Source organism: Pseudonaja textilis, chromosome Z, assembly GCF_049901715.1.
Source record: "Pseudonaja textilis isolate UNSWEBS1 chromosome Z, rPseTex1.2, whole genome shotgun sequence".
Lineage (NCBI taxonomy): Eukaryota > Metazoa > Chordata > Lepidosauria > Squamata > Elapidae > Pseudonaja > Pseudonaja textilis.
In genome coordinates, this window is record NC_142008.1 from 99,437,487 (window position 1) to 99,461,062 (window position 23,576).

The 23,576-nt window shown below is 37.1% G+C and overlaps 1 protein-coding gene and 1 long non-coding RNA gene across 14 annotated transcripts in view; one reads left to right on the plus strand and one right to left on the minus strand.

The window, feature by feature from the left end:
* Nucleotides 1-72: 72 nt before the first annotated feature.
* On the plus strand, nucleotides 73-21,110 carry LOC148124171 (uncharacterized). The gene is made up of 3 exons (XR_015740474.1): nucleotides 73-608; nucleotides 2,866-3,030; nucleotides 20,740-21,110. It is a non-coding gene; the product is annotated as an uncharacterized LOC148124171 (long non-coding RNA).
* The window catches only part of FAM117A (family with sequence similarity 117 member A), a 39,559-nt gene continuing 19,893 nt past the window's right edge, over nucleotides 3,911-23,576 (minus strand). For 6 of the 13 annotated variants that reach the window (XM_026710792.2, XM_087918510.1, XM_087918505.1 and 3 more), the window contains 6 exons: nucleotides 23,179-23,268; nucleotides 22,049-22,162; nucleotides 21,107-21,238; nucleotides 19,229-19,457; nucleotides 16,347-16,467; nucleotides 3,911-5,459 (listed from right to left, as the gene is read on the minus strand). In XM_026710792.2, coding sequence (XP_026566577.1) covers nucleotides 5,126-5,459; nucleotides 16,347-16,467; nucleotides 19,229-19,457; nucleotides 21,107-21,238; nucleotides 22,049-22,162; nucleotides 23,179-23,268 — 1,020 coding nt within the window. In that variant the 3' untranslated portion in view covers nucleotides 3,911-5,125. The remainder of the gene's footprint in view (nucleotides 5,460-16,346; nucleotides 16,468-19,228; nucleotides 19,458-21,106; nucleotides 21,239-22,048; nucleotides 22,163-23,178; nucleotides 23,269-23,576) is intronic. The other 7 variants (XM_026710794.2, XM_087918508.1, XM_087918507.1 and 4 more) reach the window with 3 other exon arrangements.

The following is a 23,576-nucleotide window of genomic DNA, read 5'->3' on the forward strand; positions in this document are numbered from 1 at the left end:
ACTGCCGGACGAAAAAAGTGTTTCGGCATCCTTTCCTTTCTTTTTCCCGTACAGTTCTATGTGTTCCTTTGCCTTTCCGTGCTGGAAATGCGCCTCTACACGCCACGAAGTTATAATAGGGGCTTAGGAAGAAACAGGGCGACTGTTTTAGACGTCATCAAACGTGTCTGCCGTTATTACCCGGCCGAGTCGAACTTCGTGTCGCGTTTTCATTGCTGGTGGGAAGAGGCGAGGATGACGTTCCCGAGAGCAACGGTTGTGGGGGCGGGGGTGGTGGATGGGTTTGCGGATGGTGAAATAAAGATGGCAAAGAAGGTGCCTGAAGGACATTCGCTTTGTGGTTCTAGCAAATTGCTTCTTGTGTAGCTCACATTTTATTTTATTCACCTACCTACCTACCTACTTAATGAACTTTCCATCTCCATCAAAGAGGATTGTGGGTGGTGCACAATAAAATGTCAAAATATAATTTCAATTTTTTTTAAGAGGGACGCAAGAATAATTATGCCCTGTTTAAAAAAAAATCATTTGAAAAGTCGAAGAGAAGGCTCTTGGGACACCAGCCAACCCGACGGCTGTGTGAAATTTTAGGCAATACCTCATCCCTGGTGACTATTGCACAGGGTGGAGGCAATGGTAGAGTTAATTCTGCACAGCAGACCTTACTTGCCTGACTGTAATGGGACAAAAGTTCCATTGGTAGCTTGGCCCCATGCCATGTGGGGCTTTATATATCATAATCAACATCTTGAATTGGGCCCAGAACCAAATCCATATCAAATGCAACTCACGGAGTGGAGGTGTTACATGTGCCATCTGGGCTACATTCTACACCAGGTGAAGCATTTGGATACCTTTTCAAGAGTAGGTCCATGTAGATTGCACTGCAATAGTCCAAATGGGAAATGACGAGGGCATGAATGACTTGGAAGAGAACTTTCCTATCCAGAAAAGGATGTAACTGGGTAAACAGTCAAGCAACAGCTCTAATGATGGCTGCCACCTGCTCTTCAAGCAAGAGCTGTGAGTTCAAGAGGTATCCCCAGGTTGTGCACTGAATCTGTTTAGGATAATGCAACTTCATCCAGGATCAAAGATGATAGGCTCATGGATGTAGAGGATCCCACCACAGCCAGGTCTTACCAGGGTTCAGTGAAACTTTTCTTTAATTAAATCAATGATTCTTGCTCTGCTTTCGGTTTCAATGGGACCAGATTTGCCTTATCTTTGGAAACCTTTTTTTATATTGCAAACCACTTCACCTTCCTCCAAAATTTTTGGCAACCTTTAAGATATGTGGACTTCAATTGCCAAAATTTCCTAGTCAGACACATATCTTTAAATTAACAGAAATTGCAAAACATAACTCTGGACTTCTCTTGTACAAGTCCTTTGTTTCTCATGGGATTTAATTATCAGACTTCTTGATATCATTTGATCCTGTCCAGCTAACATTGGACATCATACAACAGACACATCCAATGAAAGTTCAACTATTATGATCTGGACTAATTGCTTTGGTCCTGCAACTGAGATTGCACTGGATGTTTTAGCTGGTATGTCCATTGATTGTTCGTATTTTAACTCATGATTCAGTGGTAGTAGTTCCTTCTCATATGCATTGTCACCAAACTAAGTTTCTTTAATTGTGTACTCATAAAATTGATTTTCCTACCTGGATGTAAGCTATTACATTTATCAAAGATGATCACCCTCTTAGATTTCATGCATTGTTTAAATCTTATTTTGAATTGTGATTTTGACCTTCAAAGTATTTAGTTAATTTACCTTGCTTGATATCATATGCTAATTTGACAAACATCCATTCAGAATGTTATTTTATAAATATTATAGCACTAAATTAAGGGCATAGGCCACTTTACTGTTTCCCCCCATAAGGATTGTTGCAAAGCCATTTACTAACATTCTTGCAGTGTGGTTCAGTCAATTCCAAATCTATCAGAGTGCAAAACCGTCTAACCCACATTTATCCATTTTATGGATAGTGATGACTTTGAAATCAAGACATATTATATCCTTATTGTTCCCTTGGGGTACCAAAGTAGACACTATCATAAAGAGGGTTTACTTGATGCCATTTGTTCCTGAGATGCCCATTCTGACTTGTTACAAAGAACATATAATTCTACATCGACAATACTGCTTGACAAGTGATCATGGTGCTTTCCTCAGTACAAATGTCAGGCCAAGGTTTCTGTGTCTCTATAGAAAGATATCTTTTTTGAGAGAAGGGATGCAAAGATGGAATTTTAACCTCTCCATATTGTACATTATTTCTCAAAATTTTCTATATGAAATAACTCAAACTCTCCTTTCGTTCCCTTGAGTATTTTGTGTCCTCACAGCTCACTTCATTCTAAGCTTTGCTCCATTACTGCAGGCTTGAGATACTAGAAGGAGCAAGAAATAAAAAGAGTACTCCATTGTAGGAATTTCTTATAGGCCATTTATTTATATAAATAATATTTTAAAATCCTGCCCTTATTATTTTTACAAATAACTAGAGGGGGTAAATATATATAATACTGTCTCCTATTTGCCACATAACAGCAACCCTGTGAGGTGAGTTGGGCTGAGAATGAGTCACTGGCCCAAAGCCACCCAGGTGGCTTTCATGCTAAGATGGATCTCCCACATCTCTGGGTTTCCAGCCTGATACTTTAGCCAGTAGATCTGCCTGGATTTTTTTAACCGAGTTGACAATGTGAAGAATGCCTTTCTAAATCAACTCATCATGTTATACAGTGGTAATAACTCATCTTTGGTAGAAAACTGTCTGTGTCAAAAATATATAATCTGCTTAATCTGCTTATTATCTGTTTTGCTGAGAATTGTATTTTTCAGATAATGAAAGAAGAAACAAGGTGGCTAGCTATCTAATAGGAATTAAGAGGAGGGCAAAAAGAGACTTGGAGAAAATCATGTTGGGATTCAAATTACCTACAACTAGTTTAACTGCTGAGAAGTCATTCATGTATCTTGGACTCCAGGAAAGCAGATTTTAAAAAGGTAGACAAATACTCTGTCTTAAAATTATAATTAAACAACTTAGAGGAATTAGAAACCCTAAAAATATATGCACAGACTTGAACAATTCCCATTAGGATTTAAAATTTTAAGAGAGCTACATGGATGAAAGGCAGCCTCACTGGCAGTTTGAGAAGCAGAAAGATTTGTATTTATTTTACCCAAATACTTTTAACATGATATTGGGGGATTTTAACTTCTTCACTGAACATATGACTTAAAAAGAAAGCCCAAAAACCCATTCCATCTTTTTGTTCTACTTCTTTTGTACAAATAATATATCATGAAAATCATGTTCCATTCATGATTCTCATCCCATTAGGTTTGTGTGAAACTTAAACTGTTTACTCAAAGTTAAGCATTCTCCTGTTTATTACCTATCCATTAGGAAATAGAACACCATTCTTATTTGCAAATTCTTTAGTGTTCTTAAAACAAAGTGGTTGAGGACTACCAAAGGTCAAGTCCAGGGTGGTGGGAGGTAAGTTACAAGGATGGCATAATGCAGGGGCTATAAGGACTAGCAAGTAAAACCATATCTTCTAATAACTGGATGTTTTACAACTGGCCTGCTTATCATGCAGCCAGTATGAATATATAGATATTTTCCGAGTGTAACCACAAATATTGTCAAATTTTTAAATATTTACCAGTGACTACATGAAAAAAGTAATTGCTTAATGTAGTATCTAGAATATGGGCAGACAATATCACTCAATCCATCAGTCAGATCTCATTCAGTTTTGGTCGTGCAATATAAGCTTGTAAGGCTATAAATAATACAACTGTAAATATGAAAATCAATCCAAGCTATTTTGACCATCACCACCTCCTTTTTTAACATAATGCAGTATAAACATACTTGATACTCAACGTTTTTATCGTTCTTTTATTTGGTTTAAACACCAAGAATCTGCAAAAACCTTTCAACTGAAGATGCAATGAACCTCTGAGGCTAAGATTTTTTCATTAAGCTTTTCATGGTGCATACAGTACATAACATTTACAAAAACTTCAAAAGTACTGCAAAAATACTGTCTTCAAAAGAAAATATAGTTTCTCAATTTCATAAAACCCTCCTAGTACAATCTATAAACTTAATAATAAAATATGACTTCCAAATATACTTTGCAATCAAGACATCACCAGGTTTAAGGCCTATCCACTAAAGGGGTTGCTAGAGGTATAGGATGAAGGTGAAGGTGAACATAGGATCTTTGGAGTCTTCTTAAAATGAATATAAAACTCAGTGGATTTTCCAATTCACGAGCTAGAAGGGTTGTAGTGTCAAGATGCAACTGTTGGAATCCAATTAATAAAGAAAAATAGCATTTGTTAATTCCACTGGCAGCTGCATCCCTCAGGAATGGCTTGGGCTTCAATCTCATTCTATAAAGTTCTTTGAAAATTTTTTTTCTGAAAAAACTGCAAATAGGACACTGCTGTTCCTTCTTATGAGGGGACTCAAGATCTTTATCTCTAAGACACACCTTGAGTAATTTATTTAGTCAACTATCTGGTGTGGGATAATCATTATGAAAAAAAATACTTCAAAGCATTTAGCTGATTGTATTCCAGTGATGTGAAGCCATACAATGCAGATCAGGATATGAAAAGAATCTTAATAGGGTATTTGCAGACTTGAGACCCCATGAAACACTACTCTGCTCAATTTTTACCCAGTGACATCAATTTCAATCAGCATATGCAAGTTCTGGCATCTCATTTTCATTATATACTCTATTCTGTAGGAACCCTGAGAAACATCTCTAGGAACATTTAAACACCATCAATGAGCTCCTGCCTCACACAGCAAGCAGAGAGAAAGACAATCCTTGTAATTAAATGTCTTATGTATTCCAAATGAGAAGATGCTATCTTTTCTCTTTGGATAGCAGAGTAGCAGAAAGACATTGACAGAGATGCTTAACAGAATGAAGTGCTCCTTAAAAGGAGTTCAATGGCAATCTTTACTTTAAGGCTGTTGCTGGGATCATTCAATTTCCCAGTATCAAGGCACTTTTTTCTACAGGCCTTGGAAGGACCATGAATTTATTTTGCCTCCACTCCCTATTCTTCAGACGGCAACAGAACTATGAAAGAGGGCAGTGTCTTCAGATTGGTGCCGTTTCCAGGACTCCAAGCCTAATGAAGGAGATTTTGGATTTTCATTGAAGTTATCTCCCCTCAAGTTTTTCTGTAAAGTGAGGATGGGGACAGCGGTAGTGGCTTGGCAAGAGGAAAATGTGCCTGAGGACTTTGGGTTGGCAGAGGAAGAGAAGTCTCGGTACAGGCTGTTTACTTTGGGAATAAAAGGCTTCACCAGACTAAACTGGCAGAAGGCAGAGCCTGTTGGTTTGAAGAAGATTTTGCTCTTATCAGGACAAGAAGGCAGGAAAGGCTGATCAGGCCTAAAAAGAAAAATCAGAATTATAAGATATGTAAGAATTAACAGTAACAAGTATTTTAGATTTTGATACATTACAGGATGACAGCACAACAAATAAGACATTTTTAAAAAATAGGCATGGACTATTGTGTCTTTCAGGATACTGCACTTTGCAGCAAAAATGGGAGAGATTCTCACCAAGCGCCTGATGCAACAGCAATTGTGTTTTGTACAACAAATATCGATTTAGAAGTTTTCAGTTTACAATGTGCAAATTCTTTTATTTTAAATAAATTTTACTGATTTTACAATTAAAACAGACCAACAACACATACATAAATGTAAAAGAGAAAAAGAAAAGAAGGAAGAAGAAAATAGAAAGAAAAAGATAGAAAACAATTAAAAACATTTTCATCTTCAACAGTTTGTGAGACCTCCTTTTTATCCTTATTTTATGCCATATACACAATTAATCCTTACATATATCTATATATCACTACTATGATTCTATCCTATCCTCTTTTGCCTTTTAGTGTGAAATCTAGCTTTGGTCTATCCATTTGTACCAGCAGTTCCAGCTGTTGTACTATATTGAAGTGTCTTTATTTTTTAATGCCAAAGTTAATTTATCCATTTCTGTACAACTTGAAATTTTTTGAATAATCATCTCCTCTGATGGAACATGAGACTGTTTTCAACATTGTGCAAAAGCCAATCTGGACGCTGTCAAAATATGTATTATTATATATTTCACTTTTTTTTGGTATTTGTTTATCAAAGATCCCTAATAGAAAGGACTCTGGTTTGAATTTGATCTGTTCTCTTGTCATTTCCTCCAGCCAATTTCTAATTTTCTGCCAATATTTTTGAGCTTCTGTACAGGACCACCACATATTGAAGAAAGTTCCCTCTTTTTTGTTGCATTTCCAGCAATTCGGACTCATATTGGACTGCATCTTCGCTAATCTCAAAGGAGGAAGGTGCCATCTATAAAACATTTTATAGGCATTTTCTTTGTATGCTACTGATTTTGTAATTTTATTATTTCTACCCCAGACCTTTTCCCATTCTGTTATGGTGATAATACATCCTATATTCCTACTCCAGGCTATCATGTACCCTTTTACAATTTCTTCTTCTAATTCTACTCCTAATAAATAATAATAATTTTTTTTTGCCTGATCCTAATAAAATTTTCTCTAATTGCTGGAGTTTATTGTTAATTCCAAATTCTTTCTTGTCCTGTTTATATCTACTTTGAATTTGAAGATTTGCCCACTGATCAATTTTTAATCCCCGATCTTGAAGTTCTTGCCACGATTTCAGATTTCCTTGCGTATCCAATAGGTCCTTATATTTAATCATTTTAGTAATATCCAGATTATTTGGGTGAATCATCGCCTCCATTGTTGAGATCCAAATTGGTATTTTTAAATAGTATTTTTTTTTCCGTATTTTCTTCCAATTATTCAATAATGAATCTCTGATTAGGTGTCTGTGAAAATATTTCTGGGTAGTTTTCCCAACATCCCATAAAAAAGCATGCCACCCCCTCTGCAAGTCATGGCCTTCTAAGAATAATATTCTCTTCTTGGTTAAATTCACCCATTCCTTCGACCATACTAAAGAGGCTGCACTATAATACAACTCACAATTTGGAAGTGCCAGCCCTCCCCTGCTCTTCATATCCTGCATTGCCTTTAAGTTTATTCTAGGTTTATACCCTTGCCAGATTAATTTTACAGTTTTATTAAGTTCTTCAAAAAAATTTTTGTGTACTTTGGGATCATCTGAAATATATAGAGGAATTTTGGAAGAATATTCAAGACATAAGACATAAGAATTTATTTGTCATTACACTCGCAAGCGGGTGCAACGAAATGAGGTGCTCTTCCACAAGTAAACTGGGCACACCATTGAAAGAAAAATAAAATTAAACACAACAGACCATACAATAATCTCTATACAATTTAAAAATGTAAATACCCCATTACTCTCAGCCATTAAATTCCACAAAATCTTATGACTCTGCATTCAAACTCAAAACTGCACTTGGATAAAAACTGTTCTTAAATCTAGTCGTCCTTGTTCTTAATACCCTGAATCTCCTTCTCGATCGTAATAGTTCAAAGAGCTGATGTCCTGGATGAGAGGAGTCATTCAATATATTAAATATCTTCCTCTTACATCTATTCCTATACCGTTCTTTCAAAGAGGGGAGTGAGCAGCCAATGATGTTTTGGGCCATCTTAATCACCCTCTGAATTGCCTTTTTCTCTGCCACTGTGCAGCTCGAGAACCATACACAGAGACAGTAGGATAATATACTCTCAATTGAACTCCGATAGAAGGTAGTCAGTAGACTCTCAGCCAGTTGTTGTTTCCTAAGAATCCTTAGTAAATACAACCGTTGTTGTGCCTTCTTAATTAAAGCAGCGGTGTTTGCACTCCAGGTCAGGTCATTTGTAATGATGGTCCCGAGATACTTACATTCAACCACCTGTTCCACACGAACTCCCTCTATATACAGTGGCTGAATGTCTGCTCTTTTTTTCCTATAGTCCACTATAACCTCCTTGGTCTTCTTAATGTTAAATAGAAGATTATTTTTTTTGCACCAGTGGGATAGCTGTAATACCTCATCCCAATATGCAGACTCAACATCCCCAGAAATAAGTCCTACAAGCGTAGTATCGTCTGCAAATTTTATTATCTTATTGTTGGGATGTTTATTTGTGCAATCAGATGAATAAATGGAGAACAGTAGTGGACTAAGGACACAACCTTGCGGAGTGCCAATGCTAAGTGTCTTGACAATAGAAATATAATCATTCAGTTTAACTCTTTGTGGACAATTTGTTAAAAAATCCAATATCCATAAACAAATAGAATCTGGAAAATCTAGATCTTTGAGCTTGGCTATTAATCTGTGCGGTATGATGGTATTGAAAGCAGAACTAAAATCTGCGAACAACATTCTTACATAATTCCCCGGTGTTTCCAAATGGGATAAGGCCATGTGAAGCACAGTAATAATTGCATCCTCGGTTGATCTATTTTCTTTGTAAGCAAACTGAAGCCCATCAAAGGAATCAGGAAGGCAGGAGATAATATAATTTCGAACTAGCTTCTCAAAGCACTTCATTAAGATATAAGTTAGTGCCACCAGCCTATAGTCGCTAGGACCATTTGTGGGCAACTTTTTAGGCAGTGGAACGATGGTGGAAGCCTTGTTTAGACACACAGGAACCACACTTTGTGTCAAGGATCGATTAAAAATTTCAGTCCACACCCCAGCTAGCTGATCAGCACAATCTTTTACCACACAACCAGGAATTGAGTCGGGCCCAGCTGACTTTCTGGAATTAACCGCCTTCATTGTCTGCCTCACATCCTGCTCATTCACAATGAAGGGGAGGCTCTGCTGAGTAAATGATGGCTCTCAAATGAGTTTGATGGATCTCAAATCGAGCAAAAAAATTGTTCAACTCCTCAACCACCACCGCACTACCATCCAAAGAGACCTTTTTTGCTTTATAGTTCGTTAGTTGTTGAACCCTCTGCCAAACCTGCCTCATGTTATTACTGAGAAAGCAGTCTTCAATTCTCCTCTTATATTCGGCCTTACCTTGCTTAATACCTCTCTTCAAGTTTGTTCTTGCAGCACTATAATCTAGATCATTCCCAGACTTAAAAGCCTTATTTCTTGCAGTACAACAAGCGTCTAACCTTCCCGGTCATCCAAGGTTTTTGATTAGGATACACCCGGATTCGTTTATCCACCGTGACAGTATCAATACAGTGTGCCATATACCCTAGCACTGCAGCCATGTGTTCGTTGAGATCAGGATGATCAAAAACTTCCCAGTTTGTGCTCAAGCAGTCCTTTAGCTGCTCCATTGCCCCTCTGGCCAGCTTTTCACCGTCTTGACTACCGACCCCGCCTGTTTTCTCAGACGAATATACTCCGGGGCTAAAAGCAGAGACAAGTGATCTGACTGGCCCAGATGTGGTAGTTGTAATACCCTGTATCCATTTACAATATTCCTGTAGACCTTATCCAAGGTGTTCGATCCCCTAGTTGCACACCTTATATGTTGATAGAATTTAGGGAGGACCACACGAAGATCTACATGATTAAAATCTCCTGCAATAATGAATACAGCATCTGGAAATTTGCTTTGTAAGTTGCCAATTTCATCACCCAGGAAGCCCAGAGCCAAATCTGCATTTGCGTCTGGCGAAATGTAAACAGCAAGAATAATAACAATGCTGAATTCCCGTGGAAGGTAGAAGGGTCTGCATCTAACAGACAGATATTCCAGCTCCAAAGAGCAGTGACGTGTTATAACCTCTGAGTTTTTACACCAAGTCTCTTTAACAAACATACACACTCCACCTCCTCTACACTTCCCCACATTTCTGTCTCTGTCCAGACGATGTAATAAAAAACCGTCCATCTCAATAACAATGTCTGGAATAGTGGGGTTCAACCAGGTTTCGGTGATTAGCAACACACAACAGCTTTTCACGAACTTACTTGAAGAGACCTGTAGCCTTAAATCATCCATCTTATTTACCACGGATCTAGCATTAGTCAGAAAGAGGCTTGGGAGCGGTAGCTGCTTCGTTTGTTTTTACAGCCTGTACAAAACACCAGCGCTGCAGCCTCTTTTCTTGCCCCTTTCTCTTCGTCTTCTTTTCCTTTTCACTGGAGCCACAATCCACAGAGAGGAGGATTGCCAGGGAGCCTTGCAATCTCTGACGGTATGTTATGTTTCCAAACAAACTTAGCTGTTATCTCTTGTTTACACTGCAGTCCAATCTTCATAAGCTCACAATTGCTGTAGAGTATGTTCACCCCGCAGGAGGTATTCACAATACAAGATAATCCACACAAAAACATCCATAAAAAACGCCAAGTCAAAGAGCACTGAGCTGCAGCATGTGAATGCGCGGCCATCTTACAAGATTCCAATATTCATTTTAATAGCAGCGATCCTGCCTAATAATGAAAGTTGCAGCTTGCCCCATGTTTCTAAATCCTTCTTTACCTGTTGCATCAATTTATCATAATTATTTTCCTTAAGTGTGTTACAATGTGCTGTCAACCATACTCCTAAGTATTTAACTTTCTTTATCACTTGTATTCCCATAACTACTTCTAGTTCTAATTTCTGTTTTTCTGTTAAATTTTTGGCCATTAATTTGTTTTCTTCCTATTAATTTTTAGTCCTGCTAATGCTCCAAATTGTTCTAATTCATTTATTAATTTTTGTCCTCTTTCTATTGGTTCTTCAATGAAGAAAATCATATCATCTGCAAATGCTTGCAACTTATATTCTTCTTTCTTAACCTTTAATCCTTTTATGTCTGGGTTCTGTCTAATTCGTGTTAATAATGCTTCTAGTGATAATATGAAGAGCAGGGATGAGAGTGGGCAGCCCTGTCTGACTCCTTTTTCTATTTTTATTAGGCGGGTATATTCCCCGTTTATTATAATATTAGCCTGTTGTGTATCATAAATGGTTGTTATAATATTTTCAAATTTGGTGCCTAAATTCATATTATAAATTTTTTTGATTAAAAATTGCCAATTTAAATTATCAAAGGCCTTCTCTGCGTCTAAAAACATAAGTACAATTTGTTTTTTGGGGTGGGCTTCGTAAAATTCTAAAACATCTAATACTATTCTTAAGTTATTCCTGATTTGTCTGGTCAGGAGAAATCCATTTTGATCTTCATGTATATGCTCATTTAATATTCTTTTTAGTCTACTTGCTACAATAGAAGTAAACATTTTGTAATCAGTATTTAACAATGAAATCGTCCTATAATTTTGTATATATTGGGGATCCGAATCCTCCTTCGGGATCAGCGAAATCAATGCCCCCGTCCATGAGTCCGGCATCCTGGCTGCCGATAAGAAGTCATTAAAAACTTCCACCATAAGAGGTCTTATTTGTTCTGCTATTGCCTTGTACAGCTCCCCTGGGATCCCATCTGGTCCCGTGGATTTGTTGTTTTTCTGATTCTCTATTGCTGATTTCAATTCGAACCAAGTAATGTCTTTGTATAATAATACTTCCATTTCCTCCCCAATTGCTTTATCCTTCATTTCATCTAAATAGTTTCTTATCCTATCTTTGTTAACTTTTTTTTTATATTACTGGGCAATTTCTTTTTTCTGTTCTGTCTCCTGTTGTATATCCCCCTTTCCATCTATTAGCTGGTATATCAATCTCTTTTCTTTCCTTTTTTTAAGTCTGTATGATAGCCATCTGGCTTATTGGCATGCTCAAAATAAATTTATCTAGTTGTATTCAAATTTATAATCATTCTCTCTTGTTCAATTCAATTTATGTTTAGTTATTGTTATCTGATTTTGCAATTTTGAATCCTTTGGAGTACTCTGTAATTGAGTTTCTAATTCCTTAAATTTTTGTTGTAATTTGTTTTGCTGGGCGTATTTTTCCTTATTCCTCTTGGCGTTATAAGAGATTGTTATACCTCTTATTACTGCCTTCATTGTATCCCAAATGTTTTGTTTCGTATTTGCTCCATTATCATTTTCCTTTAAAAAATAGTTTAATTCCTCCTTGAGTTTGTTGGTATATTCTTTTTCTTATTAACTGAGTATTTAACATCCATCTTTTCTTGGGTTTTTCCCTACCCTTCCATATTATCTGAATTGGATTGGGATCTGCCCATTCATTGGGTAAAATTTCAATCCCTTTTATCTCATTTGCTATTTCCCCATTCATCCATGCCATATCAATTCGTGTCCATATTCGATGAGGATTTGAATAGAATGTAAATTGTTTTTCCTCGGGATGTAATCTTCTCCATATGTCAATCAAATTTAACTCCTTCATCATTTCCATACATATCTTGGGAAGCTCTCTTTTTCCCCCTTTGTTCCTTCCCGCATTTCTGTGGTCTTTTTGATAATCAGCAATAGAATTAAAGTCCTCTATAATACAAATATTTCTTTTTTCCAATCTTACTATTTTTCCATAATGATGCTTAAAAAACTTTTTGATCTCCATTCGGGGCGTAGATTACCACTAAGAGAATTGGGATGGCATTAATCCAGATCTGCAAAACCAGAGTTCTTCCCTCAGAATCTGACCATATTAAATCTGCTTTCAAATCCTCTTTAACATATACTGCAATCCCTTTCTTTTTCCCCGCGTCTGCTGGTGCGGTGAATAACTTCTCTAATTTCAGACATTCTAAGTATTTTTCATCTGTTTTCTTTATATGAGTTTCTTGTAGACATACTATATCAGCATTTTGTTTGATTAGTTAGGCTATTATCCTTTTCCTTTTTATCGTTGAGTTTAAACCATTTATATTAATTGATAGTAGTTTCTTTTCTTCTTCCATTTATTTAATTCTGTTTTGCTCTTTGTCTTGTAATGGCTCCGGTCTCTCCTTGTGCCTGAAGATGTGTCCTACTTTCTTCTCTGTCCTGTTGTAATTGAGTATTTCCTTGATTTCCTAAAGTTTCATCTCTGTTCTTATGATAGCCTTGATCTTCCTGCGAGTTCATCTTTACTGCTCTGGTCTTCCAGGTCTACTAATCGCTCATAAAATTCCTGGGCCTTTTCTATGGAGTCTATTTTGATTTTCCTTTCATCCCAAGAAACTAACATCCCCTCTGGGATTAGCCATTTAAATATGATTCTTTTCTGGTTTAGGTAAGCTGCTAAGAATTTATAATCTCATCTTTGTTCTCTTACTCTTCTTGGTATTTGTTTGAGAACCAAGACTTTTTTGCCTTTATACATGGTTGTTTCATCTCTTGACACCCTATATATGATATCCCAGACACTCCTTCTCGCAAATTGTATATGGACTTCTCTTGGGCATTTGTGGTGTCTCGCATAATTAGTGCTAACCCTGTAAACTTCATCAAACTCCCTCAAGATGTCATCTTTATCTTTTTCCAATAGTCCAACCAATATTCCTGCCATTAGTTGTTCCAAGTTGTCTTCTTTGGATTCCACTACATTTTGGAATCTCAAGTATGTAGCAGCCTTATCCATCTCTAGGTAAACCAGTGAGTCCTCCATTTCTTTACTCACATTCTTTAATTCTTCATCTGCCCTTTCTAATTTCCTTTCGGTTCATTCAGTCCTTTTCTCTACCTCTTTTATAGTTGCTTCATTTTTCTCCGAGGCCTGCTGTAATAATCCAACTTTGTCCTCTACTTTGGAGATATCCGCTTTCATTTCTGCTTTTAATTTCCCCATCTCCTCTTTTAGTTCACTGATATCTGCTCTCGTCTCATTATGGTTTTTCATCATTGTTTCAGCAGAATTGATTGGATGTTGGCATTCGAGATGTTAGCTTGTTTCTCCACTGGTAATGTTTCTTCAATGGTTTTTTGTGCCATGGGCAAAGCTGTTGCCGATGTAGTTGTTAAGGTCGGGGTGACCTTTCTTCCAGTTTTCAGAGCTGTAGATGTTGTGGAAGTCATTTCTTTTAAGATTTGTTTCTGTTGTTGTAATATGTTAATTATATTATCCCAAATTAACATTCAGTAATAGAATCTCTATATTAGGATTGACCAGTATCTAATTACTTTATCTATCTGCTGGATAGCTGTGCTTTTAGCTGGTTACTGGAGTATAAATTCTTATAGATAAAAATATTATCACTGTATTATTTTAAATCCAAATTCTAAATCACATATATAATTTTGTAAAGTCTCAATGCTCAGGCTCTATACAAAACTTCATGTAATAAAATATCTATATATAAATATTATATCCAAATCCAACTATAAATATTATAAATAAATATATGTATTATCTAACCTTATTTTAAATATTCTTAAACACAAACAGTATTACATTCATCCCCAAGTGGATTGTGATCGCACGATGACTTATAATATTAATATATAAAATCCTATAGTTATTAATTAAATAATACTTAATGTTCTTACTATTTTCCCTATATATCTAATCAAAGTATAACTATCACTATTATTAATAAATCAATTAAATCGTTTAATTCAATTATTTAACAATCAATTACAACAATCACTTTTCCTTTCCCCAGTATACATATTTATAATCATTATAAAGAGAGATTGAAGAAGGAGAGATAGTTCATCATCGCGCCAGATGGTGGGGGAATAAAGAAAAAATGAGCAAATGTATACAGGAAAAAGGGAGTAAAGAAGGGGAAAAAGGAATTTTGAAATAAGTTTTTAGCTTTCCGTCTCCAAGTTTAAGAGTTTTCACTCCAAACGCAATGGAAGTGGGGAGGTAAAAAATGCTGAGTAGTAACTGTAATTACATGGTATCTCCACACATTCGGAAGCTTCCACTTTTACTTTTCGTCTTAGTGTTCCTAAGTTCAATTTTCCTGATTTTCTTCAGATGAAACCACCTCCTCAGTTAGATCAGTATGCTCCCTGAAGGGCAGTTAAGTAGTTTATATCAGTTATACTGTTACGATAACTTCAGGGTTTCTAAGTATTGCCTGCCACACTGTCTCTGTTCAGTCAGCTCCGATCTTCTTCCCATCTCTGCTTTAATAAAGTCTTTCAACATAAAAGTTGAATGAAATAGTCAAAAAACCTCCACACCTTCCAGTCACCTTCCAGTCGCTAGATTCCCTTCTATTATTGGTGTGGTACATCTCCCAACCTCGTAAACTTCCCTTTTTACTCGTTATTGTCCTCTATCTTTCTTCTGTCTGCCAACCCCATCACTTTCACTTGCCTCACATCCGCTTTTTGGCCTCTTCCTTTTAGGGCTCTGGACAGACACTTGTAACAGCCTTATAAAAATCTATAGTATTCCAATCATCCTCTCCGCCGCTAATTTTCTCTGCCACACTCTTCACCAATGATCCCACAAACTGTCACTCACTCACTTCTTTACATCAGTGGCAGTCCGGACTTCGGAGCCGCCATTGATAGGCAGCTGTTTCTTGCTTGTTGGGCTCTGGAGGGCTCCTCTTTGCTGCAGGGGGGCTGCCTTCCCCACACTGCAACCCAAGTCTCCCCCATACCAGCACGAATCTTTCCGGGACTTGTGCACCCTCAAAGGCCCGCACCAACCGCAAGAAGAGATTAACTGAAACAACAGACAGGCTTCTGCACCTCTGTTCATCCTTGCCTTATCACCGGAAATCTCAAGTGTCACAATGTACAAATTCTTTATTACAGTGTCATAAACCCACTAATGTGCACAGTAGTTCATCCAAGATACACAGTGATTACCAAGAAAGAAATACAATGCCAGTATCGAATCTTTTAATTACTTTTCAACTCTAAATATTATCCATCCCAAATCTGTTTTGTAGAAAGAATCACTGAACTGCTTTGGCAATGAAACAAAAATAGATTGCATGTGTACATTTGAAACACTCCTCTAACCTTGTCTCAGAATAAACTCAGTTCATACCATAAATGGGTTAAATTATAGTTTGTTGAGGAGCTAGAACAGAAAAGATTTCTAGATCATAAAAAAAACTATACTAGAAGTCTGATAACATCTACATTTTGCTTTTATTATTGTTAGCTTTGCATTTGAAATATGTAGCATAGCAATAAATATATTTAGAAAAATAGGTGTCATCAGTTTCAGAGCAGGAGCTGAGAGAGCAAGATTACCTTGAATCAATCCTGATCTTATGATCAGCTTGTCTCCCAAGATTAATATAAGAATAAGATTGTAAGACAATCTCTTTGAAAGACATTTAGTATAAAGATGACAAAATACTTATCTATCAGTGCTTTGTGGAATTGTTTGCATGCAACCCAGATTAGAATTCGTTCTTTTATCATAATTTTATCAGCATTATATGGAGGGCAGTTCTGCACTTGAGCCTCAATTTTTTGTTCTATCACCAATAGCTGCAAACAGTAAAGGTGACTCTTACTTACATTGCTTCCTCAGAAGCATGGATTTTTTCACAACCCTCTGGAGGCTCTCGCTTGAATACATAGGTGTGGTTGGGATGAGGAGACACGGCAAAGGCACGGACTGGACAAGTGCTGCCATTTTCTGAAAGAGGAAAATCAGAGAAGAAAAACCATTCAATCAAACAAATGCAGAAGCAATGAAAGCTCGGTTAACATTCTACCTTTACCATTTACTAGCAGGATTCCAGTTCCTTGGACAGAACTACATATGAGTTATATATCTGATAGAACTGAAATACTGAAATGAAATCCACTGGCATGGTTTTCAAACAAAAGTAAATCCCATACGTTTGTTTTTAAAAGTTTGCATTTCATTAAGTAGTACAAAGCTTTTCTAGTAGCATTGTCTACATATATCTTACTTATCAGGCTATCTATCTATTGGTAGATATGTGTGTGTGTGTGTGTGTGTGTGTGTGTGTGTGTGTGTGTTGTCTAGGTGTGTTCGGGTCTTTTCCCGTGTAAGATTAAGAGTATCTTGGTGATGTTTCGGCAAGGTCCCACTCGCCATCCTCAGGCCGGTGCTTTCAGCTTCGTGCCAGTGCAAGCAGTGTATGATCGGAGCTGCTGTCTCTCTATAAATACTGGTGGTGGGGGCTGGTGTGCTGGGCTAGTTGGCTGCGCCTCTTGATTGGTTGATGGAGTTGATGTTGGTATAATGGGCTGTGTGATGGCCTTGTGAGTTTTATTGTGGAGATATCCTGGATCTTTTGCTGTAATCTCCTGGGTCGTTTGTTTTGTAGTGATCTTTTTTCCATTAGCCTCTCGTGTTTGGGTAATGGGTTGTGTGATGGGCTTGTGAGTTCTTTTGTTGTGGTATCCTGGGTTCTGCGTTGTAATCTCCTGGGTCGTTTGTGTTTTGATCTTTTCCATTAGCCTCTTGTGTAGTAATGGCTTGCGTAATGGGTTGTGTGATGACTTTGTGAGCCACGAAAACCAACAGCAGACCCAAAACAACACGGCACACCACCGCCAATCCCCCTCATCAGACCCAGGCCCAAGCCCATCCTATAAATGAAGGACAACCACCATCCAGAAAACAGACCACGGCTGCTTCACCACTATTGCACCCCCTGACTCCAAAACCAAACAAGCTGACACATGCCAAGAACACAGACCCAGACCCCAAATTCGAAGCCAGACTAAAACCCAGAATGCTACATCACAGCCATCCACTCAGGACATCACATCAGAAACTCAGGAAATTACACCACAAGAACTCAAGAAGTTGCAACACAGCAAATGACCCAGAATATCACAGCACAAGACCAAGGATACCACAGCAGTAAATCTCACAAGATCTCACAAGCTGGAACATACTTCCTCACTAGTCCAACACATGAAAGCAACAGGTCATAGGATCAACTTCAATGGCACCAAAACCCTAGCCACTATAGAAAACCCCAGCCACAGAATCATCAGAGAAGTCGTAGAGATTGAAAAAAGACCTGAAAGCATGAATAGAAGAGATGATTCCACCAGACTGTCAATTATTTGGAAGCCTGCACTCACAAACAAAAAAATCTCCACACCACAAGCCAGGCAAACTCCTGGGCACAAACAGATCCCCCCTGATACCTCCAGCTCAAACACACTCCAACCAGGCACCCAGATGAAACCTAGATTCCTAATAAATGATAGTCGTCCATTTACTCAGAGCCAAGATGCACTAAAAGCCTCCAATACAGGAAACACAATGTTGCCAGCCAATCAAGTCAAAAAAAGCCACAAAACAGCAGGATGAAGAAAAAACCATTCTGGCACAGCAGTAGGCTAGCCCCAAGTTTAAAACAGAAATGGCTGTGAAAGTCTGACTCACAGATGAACACAATACAGAAGCCTGATGATAGCAGATGAGATTCTGCCAAAATGTTGCTGCAACTTTAAAAGCACAACTATAATGACGTGGGAAAATACCCAAATAAAGCTGAATACCATACATTTAAGTACCTGCGAAAACTTAAGAAAACACACACACACACACACACACACACACACACACATATATATATATATACATATATATACATACATACATACATACACACACACACGGGGGGGCAGGAGGGAGGGAGAGAGAGAGAGAGAGAGAGAGAGAGAGAGAGAGATGCCCAGACAGACAGATGGACAGATAGCTCTCTATCATTTATTTAAAACATTTATAAAGCTACCCATCTTCAACCAACTCTGGGCAGCTCCCAATTAGAAAAACTCAGTTCCAAAAGAAGCAAACATTGTCTCATTGTGTTTAATGATAAGTCTTTCATATCAAGGATGTCCATAAGGTATAGTAAAAAAAAGTGAAGCTAGTGGGCATGACATACAATGCATATAAAAAAAACAGGTGAAGCTTTGCCCTCATAACACTCTGCGGAACAACCTCTATTCACAGTTGCCAAAATTGAACCTTGCCATTTAGGGGAAAAAAACATGTTCTAAAATAGGCATAACCATTTATAAAACTCAAAAGAAAAAAAAAATCACATTACCTCCAAAATTTCAAGGGTAAAGAGAGAATCACATTTTGTCTTCCAGCCACTATGCACCATCCTTTTTGCCACATCCAAAATGTTTAGTCCTCAGTCGTCAAAAACACTGCCCATCCCATAGAAATAATCTGATCCAATTATTTACTAAACAATTAGTTACTTAAATAACTAAGTAATTTTATTTATATTTGTTTACATATAAGAGGGATCTCTTTTTCATTCCTAATCCTTCCAGAATGCATCCTCAAGTTGCTGAACATCAAAGACCATTTAAAACAACAAGCTGATAAACCCCCTATTCAATTCTTCAAGGCTCTGTACAACAGCAGACTACTACTAACCTATCCAACTTACCTCTACCTTTTTTCTCCAATACTAGCTTAGCTAAAACCTCAGGCAAATCTTCATCACTTATCATCCGGACAGGAGAATGTGAGGATTGTCGAAGAGCATCTGAAGGGGATGGAGAAAGAGAAAGACTGCTGCAGGGGCTACTATTGTTTTGCAGTCGTGGCATCAAGGAATCTTCAGTATTTCTTTGGAAAGGAAATGGAGCTCTGTGCCCATCTGGGACATCCAAGATCTAAAAGAAAGCACACCCTCTAAGCACAAAGAAGCCAGCAGGAATGGGCAGTGTCATGGGGAGACCCAGACAACATTTTAAAATATTTAAAGCAATATTTAAATATTGGCAAAAGTATATAAGCAGGCTTACAGTTACCAATACAAATTATTTAGGGAGAAGAGAAACCAAACGAAGCTAGCTCCTGTTCCTTTGCCATAACTTGATGGAATATAGATAAGCTTCAAAAATAATGGTATGAAGGTCAGAGAGCTAGAAAACCCAAAGGACTAACCATCATTTTCCCCACATAAGCCATACCCTATAGATAGGACTACCCATAACTTAGATTAGATGGCAATAATAGACTTGGGTGCAAGACAAAGAGTAAGATGCAGTGATACCATGATGAAATTTGACTAAAATGTGATATGCTTTTTATAAGTGAGTAATATCTAAAGCACTCTAATTCAACTTTGTGAAATCAACTTTGTGAAAAAGACACAAGTTTAAAGGCCACATTTATCAATCTTCATAAGGGTGGCCTAGATCAATATTTACTATCAGTGCTGGACACAACATTTGAAAAGAATCAATGATAAGGTAGAAATGCCCTGCAGATGCATGTGAAAAAAACTCTCCTACTTTTTCCTTTTCCCTTTTACTAAGAAATCATTGGAGACTTATTTTTTCTCATAGGTAAACTGTTACAAGCTCTATTGCAAAACCTTCTTGCTTTGTGGGTATTTGTGTGTATCTTTGGAACCATTTTGTTTCACTGTCACCAATAAAAGCGCTTGGAGAATTCAAAAATTCTTTTAAATTTCTATTCAACATCAGCAACTTTAAGATATGTGAACTTCAATCCTAAAATCCGCCCCCCTCCCAGCATTGCCATCGTTAAGAAATCTAGGAGCTGAAATTTACATATTTTATAGTTGCTGAAGTTAGTAAACACTGCTGTAATACAATGTAACTGAATGGAATGCAGGAAAGACTTTGGTTGGTTACAATAGGAACATATTGACTTCTATTAAGAAACTAAGAATGGGGTTTGGAACAGATATATCTATTTCTCTAATTATATATAGCTTGTAAATATAAACCTAGAACCCTAAAATTATTTTTTAACTTTAACTGGTTTCCCAATCAGGGGCAAGTATTCTCAGGCTGAGATTCAGTTTGGAGTCTATTTCAGACCTGGGTTTCAACCCCTGCCCCCCCAAATTCCTTTCTCCAAGATCCTTCTCCCTGCTGGACTACACAGTGATATGATGCTCACAGTTGCTATTTTCTATTTCAGAATCATCACTATCTCCTGCAAAGCAAAACATAATTTGTGCTGAAAAGTGGACTTTACACATTTGCTCTCTCTGATGATCTGCCCTTTGAAGAACAGTGCAGCGTACATCTCTATGAATATATATTTTGTACTTCATAGCCCGAAGAAATTATGATAGCCAGAATTTCCCTTTCCTTTTTATACAAAATATTGGAAATTTCAAAGTAGAGAATCCAATTCATGCATGGAAAAAAGCATGTTTTTGGATGGGAGGAGCTTACTAATTAAAACTGGCAGTGAAAACTGTGTAAACATCCAGCAAAAATTGACATGTTCTGAGTTCCAGATAAGATGACTCTCATATCTCACCCCACCAGCCACAACTCACTCTGAGGAGTTCCTTGTCTCCTTGCTCCTTTACAAATATCTCTTCCAATTCCTGATCGATACTGTCCGAACTGTTGTGGAAAGAAGGGCTGATCTTTGTGCTCAGAACTGGAAAAGATCCAAGTGGGGAACCCTACAAACAAGGACATGGAGTGTTGTATCAAGAAGCTGTAAATAGCTTGGTGCAAGCATAGAATATTCTACAAGGTGGATAGATAGCACATAACTTTGTGGACCAACACTCCCCTACCTGTTATGAACGTACTTTAAAATTTGGCAATTACTCCACTGATCTCCAATAGTCTGACAGTTCTCTTATTTCATGATTTAATAGACTATGCTTGCTAACATCATTCCATTTTTTTTAATTTTCACAACATGCTGAATTATAATTTACCTACAGGGATCACATAATATATAGTTGGCTATGTGTGGGGCTTTTTGTTTCATGTAAATATAGCCAATGATTCTTACAGATCTTTCTAATTTAACGTTGCTCCAGGCACTTGACTATCTGCATATCAATAAGATTCTTACGCTGAGCAATAGATCTTTTTCCGTTAATTGTCAAATGAAAATGGCAGTTTGGGAGACAACTGGAAATGGACTGGTATAGATATAGCTGATATAATCTGCTGTGTCTAGTTCATGCTGCATCTTAACTATGAATTCTAGTGGAGCTTTAAACAAGTCATGCACAATCTCAATATACAATGCCAATATAGTCAACAGACACAAAAAAATACCCATATACTTTATATTATGCTCTAGGGCTGAAGGAAAATTGTTCCAGTTTCCCTATACAAGCCATTGAAAATTGAATGCTTTACTTTAGAAAAAAAAAATCTCAATAAAACTTTCTTTCCCTCAGTCCAAGAGTTTCTGTTTCCCTGCCATTTTCTAATAGGAACATGAAAGAAAAGATACAAAAAGAAGAAGATACCTTGGTTGATGAGACTATGTTATGATTGCCTTGAGTGGAAAAGCTCTGGTCTTTCTCTTTGCTATTCCAAACAGCAAGTTTTGTTCGCTGGAGCTGTTGCTTCAGTTTAGCAATCTAGAAAATGAGAAGTTACTACTCTTGAGTAGCGTAATGGATGAGATTTATTTTTTAATTTATTTTTATCCCTTCTTTATTATTTTTATTCGCAATTCAAGGTTGCAGACATACCTAATACTCCATCTTTATCCCATTTTTCCCCTTATTAATAACCTTGTGAATTGAGCTGGGCTGAGACAGAGTACCTGGCCCAAAGACACCCAGCCAATTTTCGGGCCTAAAGCAGGACTAGAATTCAAAGGCTCCCAGATTCTAGTTTGGTGTCTTAATCACTAGACCAAACAAATCAATAAACTGAGACGCAGTCCCCAAAAGATGGATGTATTGATGGTGGGCATTCATTTCTTCATTTAAATGGTGCCAAGCTAGTTCTGGAGGATTGCACTCTCTCTGATCAAATTGCAAAGAAAAGGGGTACAGAAATTTCAAGATTTGCTAGTTTTGCTGAACTCTATCATTACTATCTCAGGAATTCTTATTTCTTTGTGAAATGTTACTGATTTATTATTGTTTAGAGTGTTGTTGTTTTTTATTTATTATATATTTGGTTTTCATAAGGCCTTGAAAACTAAACTATGGTAGACAAAAACAAGTATCCCGGTATTTGTTAGATAATAAACAAATAAAATAAATATATGCAAATAAGGCTATCAGAGCATAGAAAATCTAATTTTAAATCTTGCAAACAAATTCTACCTTTGAATCCCTGTTCCAAAGGGTCATCAGTTCTGATTTTTTGTTATACTTCTCTTTTAAAGAGTGATCATAAGGTGCACTTGTACACTTCTACAATTAACTTAACATTGAATGGGAATAGAATATATGATTTTTAAAATAAAATAAAAAATAAAATAGATGCACTAAACCTACCTGCAGAGTAATCATTCTTGTTTTCCAGAAAAGAATAGAAAATAGTGTCACTAAAACAAGAAATACTCTGGCAATTTAATCCCTTTTACACATTACATAGTGGTAAGATAAATGGCACTTGACATACCAAGTGATCATCTTACCTCTCTACGATGATCCATATTATTCCATGAGGCAGATCGCTTATGATCTGCAACTTTCCCCACCTCTGACTCATGCCAAGATACTGGAGTCTGCAAAGAGGGAGGAAGGGAGGAGCTATCAATATTGGCTCAACATTTGGAAGTTTAAAGAGATTAGTTCCAATGTGGCAATCTTCCTAAGAGATATTCTGAAAAAATACTGATAGTGAAATTATTCTAAAGGTATAGAATTAAAAATATGAATCTCTTCCCTGTACAGAAAAAATCTCAAAGATTTTATAACTTTTCCTTAAAAAGAATAATTCTAGAACTGATTTTAGGGAAGATAATCTGACACAACTACTTGAAGCACTGATATCCAGAAGTGGTTCCATCAGCACTTTATGCCTTGAGAGTTT